Source organism: Macaca nemestrina, chromosome 9, assembly GCF_043159975.1.
Source record: "Macaca nemestrina isolate mMacNem1 chromosome 9, mMacNem.hap1, whole genome shotgun sequence".
In the NCBI taxonomy this organism is placed as follows: domain Eukaryota; kingdom Metazoa; phylum Chordata; class Mammalia; order Primates; family Cercopithecidae; genus Macaca; species Macaca nemestrina.
In genome coordinates this window covers 11896401-11909996 of record NC_092133.1, presented here as the reverse complement: position 1 = coordinate 11909996, position 13596 = coordinate 11896401, and the positions used below count along the sequence as shown (strand labels likewise).

At 36.9% G+C, this 13596-nt stretch overlaps 1 protein-coding gene across 10 annotated transcripts in view; it reads right to left on the bottom strand.

Moving 5' to 3' along the window:
- LOC105469721 (arginyltransferase 1) overlaps positions 1-13596 on the bottom strand; it is a 187798-nt gene that overhangs the window by 41767 nt on the left and 132435 nt on the right. For all 10 annotated transcript variants that reach the window (XM_011721223.3, XM_011721242.3, XM_011721207.3 and 7 more), the window contains one exon: positions 7964-8084. In XM_011721223.3, coding sequence (XP_011719525.2) covers positions 7964-8084 — 121 coding nt within the window. The remainder of the gene's footprint in view (positions 1-7963; positions 8085-13596) is intronic.

Here is a 13596-nt window from a genome sequence, read left to right as displayed (position 1 = left end):
ATAGCATCAAGTATCCTTTAAGAATTTTTCTCAGTTAAGCTAATGATTCAACGTTGTGTTTCTATAAAGCCACAGTTAAAAAATATTTACAGATAATTCACAAGGCAGGAAAATGTTCAATCAAATGTGGAAATTTTAAAGCTGATGAACAGCTTGATGATATCCTAGGATACCCATCTTTTGCCCCCTTCTATACTTATTTAATGTATAATCATTCATTAACTGTCAGAGATGACTGAATTTACCGGCTAAGCAAAGTTTTTAATTTTCTACATTTATTGCTGCCTTCTAACATCACACAAATTTTTTAAATTTCAAATTTGCTTATAAACAGGATGCAGGAAGATCATTAATGTTTACAGAATTTTAATGCTTTTTCAGTAGTTGTGATGGTTAATACTGAGTGTCAACTTGATTGGATTGAAGGATGCAAAGTACTGATCCTGGGTGTGTCTGTGAGGGTGTTGCCAAGAGAGATGAACATTTGAGTCAGTGGGCCGGGAAAGGCAGACCCACTTCATCTGCGTGGGCACAATCTAACCAGCTGCCAGTGCGGCTAGAATATAAGCAGGCAGAAAATGTGACAAGAGAGACTGGCCTAGCCTCCCATTCTACATCTTTCTCCCATACTGGACGTTTCCTGCTCTCGAACATCGGACTCTCAGTTCTTCAGTTTCGGAACTCGGACTGGCTCTCCTTGCTCCTCAGCCTGCAGATGGCCTACTGTGGGACCCTGTGACAGTGTGAGCTAATACTTAATCAACTCCCCTTTATATATATATATATATTCCATTAGTTCTGTCCCTCTAGGGAACCCTAATACAGCAGTAAAAAGTTTATTACAATTTTTTCTTTCTTTTTACACTCCTCTCAGCTCATACCTATGTTTTTTACTTTCATCAAAATAAAATATCCTTGAGAGGTAGTTACATGCTTTCTCGAAATTTTAGAAGTACAGTAATCTGTTTTTAGATCAGCGTATTATAAGAACTCTATTATCATTAATCAATAGTGGTAATCTTATTTTTAGATAAAAGTATCTGAACTCAATACCCTCAAACTCTGAAACATAAAAGCACACTCCATCTATATTATGTTTAATGCTTAGAATTAAGATGTTATAAAGCTCCTGAAATAGAAAAACCAAGTAACCTAAACACTCCACAAGTTTGCCAGGTATTATAGTGTACAGGCTGAACCATGGTTCTGCTATATTAAGATTCTCACTTTTATACACTTCGACAGCTCAAAAACCCACATGCATCTTCCAACCAATGGAATCACAGTTTACCTGGCAGCACAGTTTTTTTTAGTGGTACATAAAATAAAAAAAACTGAAAACTGATTTCTTATTTTCAATAAAACACTGTAGTTCAACCAGCACTTAAATAGCTGGTATGGGCTTTATTTTTATTTTTTAATTGGCATTTTGGACAACTCCCTTAAAATACTAAAAAATGTCACTTTTCTATACAAACAAATGAAGTAGAACTCTAAGATGCCACGAAGCAGGTGTAACTAACATTTATAGACATGCTCTAAAGCATCACGATATTTTTTAAGTTACTAAAATGATTTCTACTATTTACTACAGAATTAAATAAAATAAATGAGTAACCATAAAAGGAACTGCTTGTTTGAGGAAAATTTTTTTTCTGGTTTTGAGACAAGGTCTTGCTCTCCTGGCCAGACTGGGGTGCAGGAGTGAAATCACAGCTCACCGTAACCTCAAACTCCTGGGCTCAAGCAATTCTCCCACCCCGGCCTCCTGAAGTGCTGGGATTACAGGTGTGAGCCACATTGCCTGGCACATATTTTGAAATTTTAAAACCTATTCTATGAGAAAAAAGGAAGGGATTAGAGAAATATTATTTAGTTGCTAAATGGAAATCTTAAGTCTGCTTTTCAAACCTGTCTGGCCAGCACTCTAACAAGTTTCAGCCATTGGCTCACTGCTCATGCATGGCTTATTGAGCAAATACTGGCTGGTAAAAATTTATAAACTAGTATGTTTTAAAATTTCTCTGCAAGACTGGCTTTAAAGCAATCTTTTAAAATGAGAACAACTGTTGAAGTTTATCTTAAGACATCTTAGTTTTCACATTTCCAAGCAGAAAATGCAAACAAGTAAAATATTATACTTCAGTCATGCACACCAAATATCGTAGCAAAAACCTGTATTTTTTCTTAGTGTTTTCACTAAAAGATCATGCAAACTAGGAAAGCCTAGTATCTTTTTAAACCAACAGTCATGTTGGCACCATACTAAATTGTGCATAATGTATCTTTGAGACTAAGAGGCTAAAAAAAAAAAAATAGTAATAATACAGGCCAGGTGCGGTGGCTCACGACTGTAATCCCAGCACTTTGGGAGGCAGAGGCGGGTGGATCACCTGAGGTCAGGAGTTCGAGACCAGTCTGGCCAACATGGTGAAACCCCATCTCTACTAAAAATACAAAAATTAGCCGGATATGGTGGCGTGCGCCTGTAATCCCAGATACCCAGGAGGCTGAGGCAGGAGTATCACTGGAACCCAGGAGGTAGAGGCTGCAGTGAGCTGGTATCACGCCACTGCACTCCACCCTGGGTGACAGAGCAAGACTCCATCGCAAAAAAAGAAAAAAAAAATAGTAATAATACAATAGAGTGATATTTTTAAGAGGAGAGAAAGTAAACTGAAAAATTGGAAGCCTGTAACATTCGTATTTTCCATATTAAAATACATTCTCCAGATTCACCAAACTTGGGAGTCAAATTTCCAAGACATTTTCTTGTTTCAATGGTATCCTTTATAGCACATAATAGTGTACAAGTGATTCTACTTCCAGCTGGCTACATCCAAGCACCACCATCTTTACTGGAAACAAAGAATATATGTTTATTAAGTATTTAGCAAGCAACATCATTCATTTTGCAACTTGAAGTAGGTAGTTCGACCTCAAATGCAGATATGAAAACAATTTTACCTTCAGAAGTATTAAAAAAAAAAAAGCTGAATTCTGCATCTAAAATAATTAGGAAAGACACTGTCTCCTTAGTCATGAGTTATTACTGCAGCACCTTTGTAAGGCGCCCGAGGAAGTTGCTTTCTCACTAGGCACTGTTTCCCAGTGATGAAAATGACAGCTTGGCTTAGGTATACCCTTTTGAGGGTCCATCAACACAGCACTCGGGAAGTGGTGCCAGGCTTGGAGAAACAGGCGAATGAATGCAGGACGGCGTGCTTCCTGAACCTGGTTCTTCCACAGACAGTCAAGGTCAGAGTGGGACTTACTTTCTCCGTGGGCATATGATAGAGAAACTATGAAAGTATAAAACAAAATGCTGAAAGTATAAAACCTTGCTGGCCAGGGTATCATGCCAGCAAGAATGATGGACAGAGTAGAGAGAGGAGAAAAGAAAGAGGCCTTTTAACAGCAAAACCACAATACAGACGAGAAGCTCGGAGTTTCGGGATCACACCAGGTACAAGCTTCTTTACGTTAGTTTAGATTTTCAGCAACAGCTGGGAAGAATTGAGGTGTGTTAGAAATTCACTATCCTGGGTAAATGAATAAAGCACTAAATCATGTTTAGGGACTAGTTCTTTGCAGCAAATTTAAATTTGACATTCTTATTAATAATGAATGATTTAGCTACATTAAAAATAAACTGTAAGATTTTTGCAAGTATTTCAATGTATAGAACAGAATGAAATGTAAACTACTCTGGTAAAATATATATCCTACTATAATTACATACAGAAATAAAAATTATTCTTATTAGCCCCCTTAAAATGAATACTAAAAATAAGTCTTACAAAAAGTATAGAGCAGTATTTGAATTTAAATTATTTTTTATCCTGATTAAAACAAATGCTACCTGTTACTTTTGTGACAAAAAATATTTGAGAGGTCAATACGAAATGTTCAACTATGTTTTCAGGATAAAATGAGTAACGGGGAAATCATAGGATAGTGCCTGGGAAACAGCATATGCTCAAGAAAGTTTTTTTTTTTTGTAAATCTGGAACCAAGGATTTTATTACCAATGATAATATGATGTTTGCACAACATTAAGAGTCAAATCAAATCATAGTTTTATCTACTATGGTTCTAAACTAATTACAAAATATTACAAAAAATAACAACGCTTTTCTGTAAGATATGTATATTGGCTGGGCACGGTGGTTCACGCCTATAATCTTGCACTTTCAGAGGCCAAGGTGAGTGAATCGCTTGAGTCCAGGAGTTCAAGACAAGCCTATGCAACGTGGCAAAACTCCACCTCTACAAAAAATACCAAAATTAGCCAGGCATGGTGATGTGTACCTGTAGTCCCAGCTACTCAAGAGGCAGGAGGATCGTTTGAGCCCTGGAGGCAGAGGCTGTAGTGAGCCAAGACCACACCAGCCTGGCCTCAAAAAAAAAAAAAAAAAATCTGTATTAGACACTGTGTATCACACAGTAGCAGCATTTGTTTTCTTATGACCAAATTAATGGTCAAATTGTTTTTTACTGAAAGCAAGTTTCTATCTTATCAAAAGTAAGAAGTTAACACAAAGTATTAAGTAAAAATGATAACGTAAGGATGCAGAATATTCTTTAGTTTTTTAAAAAATACACATAAATATGTGTATACATAAATGTGTACAGAACTTTTGAAACCTATACATATTCAGTTATTAATTTAAAAAATCTAACAGACTTTTACTTAAAAATCGTTTGAGAAACTTTTGAACCCCTTTCTTTGAAGTAGGCAGAAGTCCTGCACTGAAAAACAAAGGACTTATCTAAGAACAAAAGGATTTATTTCTTCAGAATTTTCCAAGTTGTTGCAGCTTGTCAATCCCTCCCCCCACAGTACCACAAAGTAGTGTACACAAAAGGATGGGGGAAAAGGTGATTTTCCTTAACACTGGCCACTGACACACCTTGAAGCCATACTTGGTTTAACCAAAGCCTATGGTGATCAACTGGCCTATGCAGAATAATTTAACTACTCAACAGCTGGAAAGAGAAACAAGATTTAGTGAAAAAAGCACCATGCTGATGAACAACAATATTGCCCATATTAAGCTCTATTTTCTGAGTCAAAGTTTGGGTCATGTAAAAGTAAAACTGGCCCCAGAGAAGAGAACCGTTTCTCACAGATTGCCATTTAAACCTCAAATGACCATGTTTCACAGCAGGCTCAATACATTCCAGCATGTAACTGCATTTTAATTTCCTAAAACCACAGGATATAAGTCTGATTTCAAATAGTGTCTGGACTGTGACATTCAATACTGATAAAACTGTGTGTGATATTCTCTTGAAAGTTCCACAGATTCAGCATATGAAAAAAAGATCTTCGATTTCTTCGAAGCACTTATTCTCAAAGAAATTTACTCTCGAGTTTTGTAAATGAATTCTAAACAATGAAGATTAAGAGCTAAAGCTACTGCCATAAGAAATGTAACCTACTAGTTATAGGAAAAGAACACACAATATATTCATCGCTCACAAGGATATAGTATGTTCTTGACAAAAATGGTCATTATGAGACTTTAAATCTTTTTTGCCATGTTCATTAGTATGTATTCTGGAAAATAATTTTTAAATATATTAACATGAATGTTTATTTGAATGTCTATTCAATGGATAGAAATTATTCAGTCATCTTTTCAACTTTATAAAAGGAGAATTTGTGTTTAGTCTCCAAGTATTATGTAAGAAGAAATGCAACCTTTAAAACTGATCAATAAGGAAAAAAAGAAGGCGAAGCTATCATAAGTTGGGGAGTAAGAAATTTAGGATCATAATATTATTGGAATGCAACTTAAACAGAAAAAGTTTTATATGTGAACATGAAATCTTTTAGTAAGATGTTCAGCAGTTTTCATCATAGGGACTGGACTGACCTGACCTTAAGAAAGCTAGAGGAGAAATTTTTTTTGAGGGAAGAGAGGAGAGTAGATAAGTATATGCTTTCTCTTATAACCCTATTGCCTTTGGCTTTCAGCCTGACTCCAAAACTGATTGACAAATTTAATATTTGTTTTTAAGCAACATATCTGATCAATGAGGTGTAACTTTACTCAGAAGGAAATGATCAGACGTTGACTAATAATTTCAGGTGTGGGAACTATAAAGCTCTGGTTATTCTAAGAAACCTAAACATCCAGAAAAACTGGGGCTAATGCCAGGGTACCTGGCATGTGAGTCATCTGTGTCCCTATGGTCACTCGTCATCAGATTCTAAGGTATCATCATGTGTAAGGAGGAGTCACTCTTGATTTCATAACAGCTTTTCAAGAAGATACCAAAATATATTACATGAGCCTTTTTTTTTTTACACGAAAAACCTAATTTGTGAAACAAATGCACATCTTAGAACTGAAGAAGTTACTGCATCCCTTTCCCTGCCCCCTTATCTTTCATTTGGTTTTGCCCCATCTACTCCTCTCTCCTCCTCCAGGCTTTCCATTGATCTTTCCTTCTTTTTTCCCAAACTTAGACAACGGGTGGTAGCTAGAAAAATGTTCATACTCTTATGAAGTAAGGATCAGGCATTTCCTCTGTGGTGGGGTTCTATGAGGCCTCAAAGCACAATTGGGAATATCAAGGAACTTTAAGGGGAAGACAAGCCTGTCAATTTAATGCAACCCATCCCAAGAGCATCAGCACCCGTGCCTGTCTTACAAAGCCATGGCTGAAAGCCGGGAGGACTACGAGGGCTGTGTGGAGGAGTGCTGCTTTGAACTGTGAGTGGTACTTAGACTACAGGGAGGTAAACAAAACTGCACGATTTTGCAGAGAGAGAGATCACAGTAAATAAAAGTAAATGCAGACAAAAGCCTGTGGCAGATATGGGATGCAGCATTCTAATTTGGCAAGTGACCACCAAAAAACAGTAATGGGGGCTGTTCTTAGCATGTTTATCTCATTTTAATCCTCATTACAGCTCAATAAGGTAGATCCTATTATTATCTCCATTTTAAAAGTGAGAAATCTGAGACCAGGGAGATTATTAAATTGCCTAAGGGCATACAGTTTACCAGCTGATCATGAAGCCGGGATTTGAATCCAGGAAGCCTAACTCCAGGGCTATACTTTTTTTTTTTTTTTTTTGACACAGAGTCTTAGACTGTTGCCCAAGCTGAAGTGTAATGGTGCAATCTTGGCCCACTGCAACCTCCACCTCCCGGGTTCAAGCGATTCTCCTGCCTCAATCTCCTGACTAGCTGAGATAACAGGCACCGACCATCAAGCCTGGCCAATTTTTGTATTTTTAGTAGAGAAGGGGTTTCACCATGTTGGCCGGGCTGGTCTCGAACTCCTGACCTCAGGTGATCTGCCTGCCTCGGCCTCCCACAGTGCTGGGATTATAGGCGTGAGCCACTGCACCCAGCCAGGGATATACTTTCAATGTCTGTATATACTCTTAGTATACAGAACACCGAAAATGGAACAATGGGGAACAAAATACGGCTGGGACTATACTGGAGGGGTACACCAGAGATAAGAAGAAAGTCAAAAAAGTATTGTCACAAAATCCATTACAGTCTGTTTGCCTCCATGAAACCATTCTACAACTTTATTCTGTCCAGTTGGTCAATATATCTATCTCCTCTACACTGACTAAATAATCCAACTAGAAGTCAATTTTTAGGCACTGTGATAGTTGGAAAAGATATGGATATTGATATCAGCCCCTCAAAGCATATAAAAACTAACCTAATGGGAGAAGCCAGGTCAGTAAGTGCCACGAGCACATGAGGTTTCTTAATTTTGTGCCAAACTGTGAGTGTGAGTTTGTGTGCATGTGCAAAGTCTTCCTCTATCTTATACACACACACACACACACACACTCATGCACAGCATGCTCTATAATATATACAAAGCTACCTGGAACTTGTTAACAGCCACAGCCACAGTCACACACACATGGATCATAAAAACAAAGCCAATGATTTCCAGCTGAGCTCAGCTCCAAACGTACCTGCTTCTGGGTCCTGGTTGAAACGGCAGTACTTGGAGTTTTCAAGTGAGGGCAGGCATTGCTCAATGGGGACCCAAACATATGTCTCGGGGCACAGCAAATCAGAAGGTCTATACTGACCCTGAAGAAAGGTGAAGGAAAAAGGCACAGGCATTATTAACACAGCAACGCCAGAGATAAAGGGACCAGGGATCTAGGAAAGGTTTAAAGCGAAAACTTAAAAGTCAATCAGAAACTGTTTTACTGTAAATACTAAGCAACCCTGTAGCTGATAGCTTTCCCATCTCAGGAAAGCACGTCTGACTCAAGGCTCTCTGAAAGTTAACCACCACACTTAGGATGCCTGTGTTGATTTGGAAAATTTGAGGTTTTACTCCCTTTTAGAAGAAATATTTAATGTGATTCTTGCTGAGCTGACTGAGAATAATCAGTTTCAAAATTAAGTTGTCTTTTAAATACTAGTTAATTAACAAAGAAATTTCTTTTCATGTATTAGAGTACTATATAAAGTGAACTTATTTTTCAACATGGAATTTCAGTATCCTTAATGACAAATTTTTTAATTTTTGATTTGTAGACTCAGTTGACAATATTCATTCTGTTCTAATGTAGAAAGTACTGTCTTATCACTATACTTCTACTATAAGCAATCTAAATTGATAATATATAATATAGAGAAGCTTAAGAAACAGAAGTTTCAGGCAAACATCTGATAATCCACTAAACTTTCTTCAAAAATCCCATTTAAATTTTATATATATATATATCTTTTTTTTTTTTTTTGAGACAGAGTCTTGCTCTGTTACCCAGGCTGAAGTGCAGTGGTGCAATCTTGGCTCATGCAACCTCTGCCTCCTAGTTTCAAGGGATTCTCCTGTCTCAGCCTCCCGAGTAGCTGGGATTACAGGTGTACGCCACCACGCCAGGCTAATTTTTGTATTTTTGGTAGAGAGGGGGGTTTCCCCATGTTGGCCAGGCTGGTCTCGAACTCCTGACCTCAGGTGATCCGCCCACCTCAGTCTCCCAAAGTGCTGGGATTATAGGCATGAGCCACTGTGCCTGGCCGATTTATATTTTTATAATCCAATTATACACCTCAAATCTAACACAAAGACTATGCAATACATGCTGAAGAAAAAAAATCATTCACTTAATGGGGATAATGAAGATGATATAAATTATGTGAAAGCATTTTGTGAAAATTTTCATAACTATCAAGGTTTTGTATTCTTTGGGCTTATTTAAAATTCCAAGTGTCTCTCCTCTAAATTTTAAAATTCATCATAGAGGTTAAAATCTAGTATAGTGTTTTTAAATTTTTTTTTTACTACAACCCATAGTACAAAATACATTCTATATCACAGCCTAGTAAACATATTTGCAAACATAAAACCAGAAACAAACCTTTTAGTATACAATGCTTACCCATGTTATGTTCTAGTCTACTTTATTTCATTTTTCTAAAAATGCTGCTCATGAACCACCAAAACTGCTTTTACAAGCAACAAATGGGTCACACCACAGAGTTTGAAAAACACCAGTGCAAAACTCATTACAAAGAATACAGCTTAAGAGTTCGGCAGTGATGCTTAGGCTCTATACCAGGTGCTGTGTGAGTCACCATACGAAACACAGATATAAAATGAACACCACGCCCTAGCAGCCCACAAAGCATTCAGAAGTCTGGAAGTCAACGAGGGAGGCTATACATCGACAAAATGTGAGGGAACATTCCTTCCTGTTTGAGTGGATGGGAGAGGGTTCAAGGAGGATATGGGGTTTTGCTGAGGACTTAAAAGACTGACTGAATTAAGCCTAGGGTAGGATGAAAAGAATGAGAACAATCTAGATAAAGGGAACAGCACAAACAAAGACACATAGTTGGGCCAAGCAGAAAACTCTAAGGAACAGGAAATGGCACCACAGGGATGGAACCGTGGGGTTGGAATCAGATTCGGGGAGACATTCTAGGCAACAGTCACATGTTTGGAATTTTCTTCTAGATGAAATGGGAGGCTTGCTGGATAAGAGGGAGAGTTTTGTTCTATTCCAATAGGAGCAGATAACAGGGTGAAGACCAGAAGTCAGGTCTCTGACTCAGTTTTCCTGGAGTGCTCACTGCACTGTTGCTGCCTCACTGCCCTACAGCAGTAGAAGGCCTTCTACAAGCCGCAGCTCCAGGTGGTCTACAGACGCATCTAACATTAATATTCAAACACAGAATTAGGAGTGAATTGAGGATTTACTTAGGAAGTGTACTAAAGCCAGATACTTCACTATCTATCTATCTTATCAAAAACAATGGCATTATCTCCAGTAAATCAGAAAGTGTTTTACTAGGGGAAAGGACATGAATCTGAAAACTAGACAGCATTCTAAAGCTGTGGTTCTAAATCCATTTTTTCCTTCTTGGTTACAGATCACTTTGTAAATCTGATGGGAAAAAAGGCTAAATATAAAAGCTAAAGATATAAAACTTCTGGGGGGGAAAAGGACTAAATTTTCTTGACCTTGGAGTATAAAAAGTTTTCTTTTGAAAACAAAATGCACCAACCATAGAGGAAGAAAACTGATGAACTATACTTCCTCAAAATTATCTTCAAAAAAACTACTAGGAAAATAGGAAAGCCAAAAACTGGGAGAAATTTTCAACAAAACCTATATTAAAAAACAGACTTGTATCCGGGATATATAAACAATTGTAACAACTCAATAATAAGAATACAATCCATTTTTTTTTAAAAAAGGCAAGTCACTTAAGCACTTCACCAAAGACATATGAATGCCTAATAAGCATGTGAAGAGATGTTCAACATCGTCAGTTACCAGAAATGCAAATTAAAACCATAACAAATTATCACTGCATGTCCACTAGAATGGCTAAATTTTAAAAAGATGGAAGAAACAAGTTTTGGTAAGGATTTGGACTAACTAGAACTTACATATTGTTGGTTTAAAATGGTGAAGCACTCGGTAAAATATAAATATTCTTGTACATATATCATTTGTGAATATGCCTAGGATAAATTCCTTCAACTGGGAATGTTGGGTAAAAGGGCTGTAACTTTTATAGTGTCAAATGACTTTCCACAGAAGTTGTGCCATTTTATATTCTCATCACCAACGTTATGCTCCCAAGTTGATTTCCCTCACATCCTTATCAAGATAGTATACTATCAAAACTTTCAATCTTTGCTGTTCTGAAAAAAGACACTTCATGTGGTTTTAATTAGCATTATGTATCTTCGTATAGAGGAATTTGCATTTTTCTTTTTCATAAAGTTGGCCCATTTTATTGTTAAATTGCTGGCCTTTTCTTATTAAACAATTCTTTATATATTAAGAACTCTTTATATATTAAGCCGTTGGTTTGTAAAATATGTCATAAATATTTTCCAATTTTATGTATCTTCTGACTTTGTATGCCATACTCTTATGCCATATGAAAATCTGATGTGTGGTCAAATCGATCATTTTTAAAAATGGCCTCTGGGTTTACACAATAATTAAGAAGGCCACCCTCACTTTCAAGATTATGAAAACATATCTTCATATTTTCTCTAGTACCTTCATGGTTTTACAATATTACATTTACATTTATGCTCCATCTGGAATGTATTGTGGTATAAGGTATACAAAAAGAATCCAACTTAATTTCTTTCAAATGTTTATGCAATGGCCTCAGCATCATTATTAAAACAATCTTCATTTCCCCTGCTAATTTGGTAACTTACTGAATTCCCATATATAGGGAAATCTCTTTATGGACTTTCTATTCATTCTGTTATACTGACCTGTCTGTCTTATCATGTACCAGTGCCACATAGTTTTAACTATTAAAGCTTTATATTATATTTTAATATCTTACAGATTTAATTCCCCCTCATCACTCTTCATTTGTAGAATTTTCTGGCTTATTTTACTTAATTGTTTGAGGATTCTGAATTTGGTACAAAAATATTAGTAACATGAGTAAGGAAACACTAATAAAAATGGAATGGCATATCTTGATCATTGTGACAACAGAACATAAAAGAAGAGAATACCCAGGCTGGGCAACACAGTGAGACCCCGATCTCTAAAAAAAATTTTTTTTAATTAGCTAGACATGGTAGTGCACACCTACAGTCCCAGCTAATTGGGAGGCTGAGGTGGGAATATCACTTGAGCCCAGGAGGGTAGAGGCAATAGTCAGTAGTGATTGTGTCACTGCACTCCAGATCAGGTGACAAAGACTCTGTCTCCAAAAAAAAAGGAGAAGAGAATACCAAGAATGTCTGGTAAAAAAAAAAAGAACATATGTATCATCTCAAAAAACAACGTAAGATCTTAAACATACTAATGGCCCCATCTTCTAATATAAGGTGGAACTGAATGCTCGTTCACTGGCAAAAAAGCACAGGACAAATATTGAGGGTGGAGATGGGGGTGATCAGACATCAACTTTTGAGTCCTTAAGGAGAAAACAGAGCCTGTTTTCCTTAATAACATAAACCTTGCAGATATGCAGATTCATCAACAGCCACCTGAACCCAGTGCCTAGATTTAACAACGATGCTGACCATCAAGAACATTTAGTCGGCTGGGCACCGTAGCTCATGTCTGTAATCCCAGTACTGTGGAAGGCTGAGGCAGGCAGATCACTTGAGGCCAGGAGTTTGAGACCAGCCTGGCTAACATGGTGAAACCCTATCTCTACTAAAAATATAAAAGTTAGCCGGGCGTGGTGATACGTGTCTATAATCCCAGCTACTCTGGATGCTGAGGCACAACAATCGCTTGAGCCCGGGAAGCAGAGGTTACAGTGAGCCAAGATCGCACCACTGCACTCCAGCCTGGGAAATGGAGTGAGTCTCTGTCTCAAAAAAATAAAAATAAATTAAAAAAAAAAAAAAAGGATATTTAGTCAATGAACATTATATAAATCCTCACTACGTAACAGGCACTAAAGGCTGGTACAAAAAGATGAACAAATGCATGCCTCTAGATAATTTACAACTTACTGGGAATGACAAAGCTGGATTAAGATGAAGTATGCATAAAACATAATAAATATGACAGTATACAACTATCCCAAGTTTCTAAATTTTCACAGTGCTCTAAGAAGGTAATACCTGCTTATACAATGATATTTCCTTTTTTAACTCTTTATATACTCAGTTTATCTCACTCAAAGACCATAAATGTATACATTTTAACTTCTGCTCATCATTTAAAATCACATTTTTAGACTAGGTTAAAACATTATTTTTCTTGTAAGTACAGGCTTATTTCAGTGTTTCAGATATTCTCACAAGTCATCAAAGTACAGAGATTTCTGAAATAAACCACTTTGAAATGTTATGCTTTCTAAACTAAGCCGGTCAAGAGTTAAATGACCAAAGTGCTTAAAGCTCAATTTAAAGTCACCATTACACAAATGAAAACACAGGGGGTTGAAAGCTACCCTGCCTCTTCAGCTAGTATAAGAAAATAAGAAATGTCTGTATGAAGAATGTAATTACTTAAGGATTTGGACATAGTTTCCCATGGTCAGAAGAAAAAATATTTAATCAACCTCTAAGTACATTCATTCAGATTAGAACAAAGAGGTAAAAGCAGATTAATTCTTTCCTAGGGTGCTGACTTTTTGT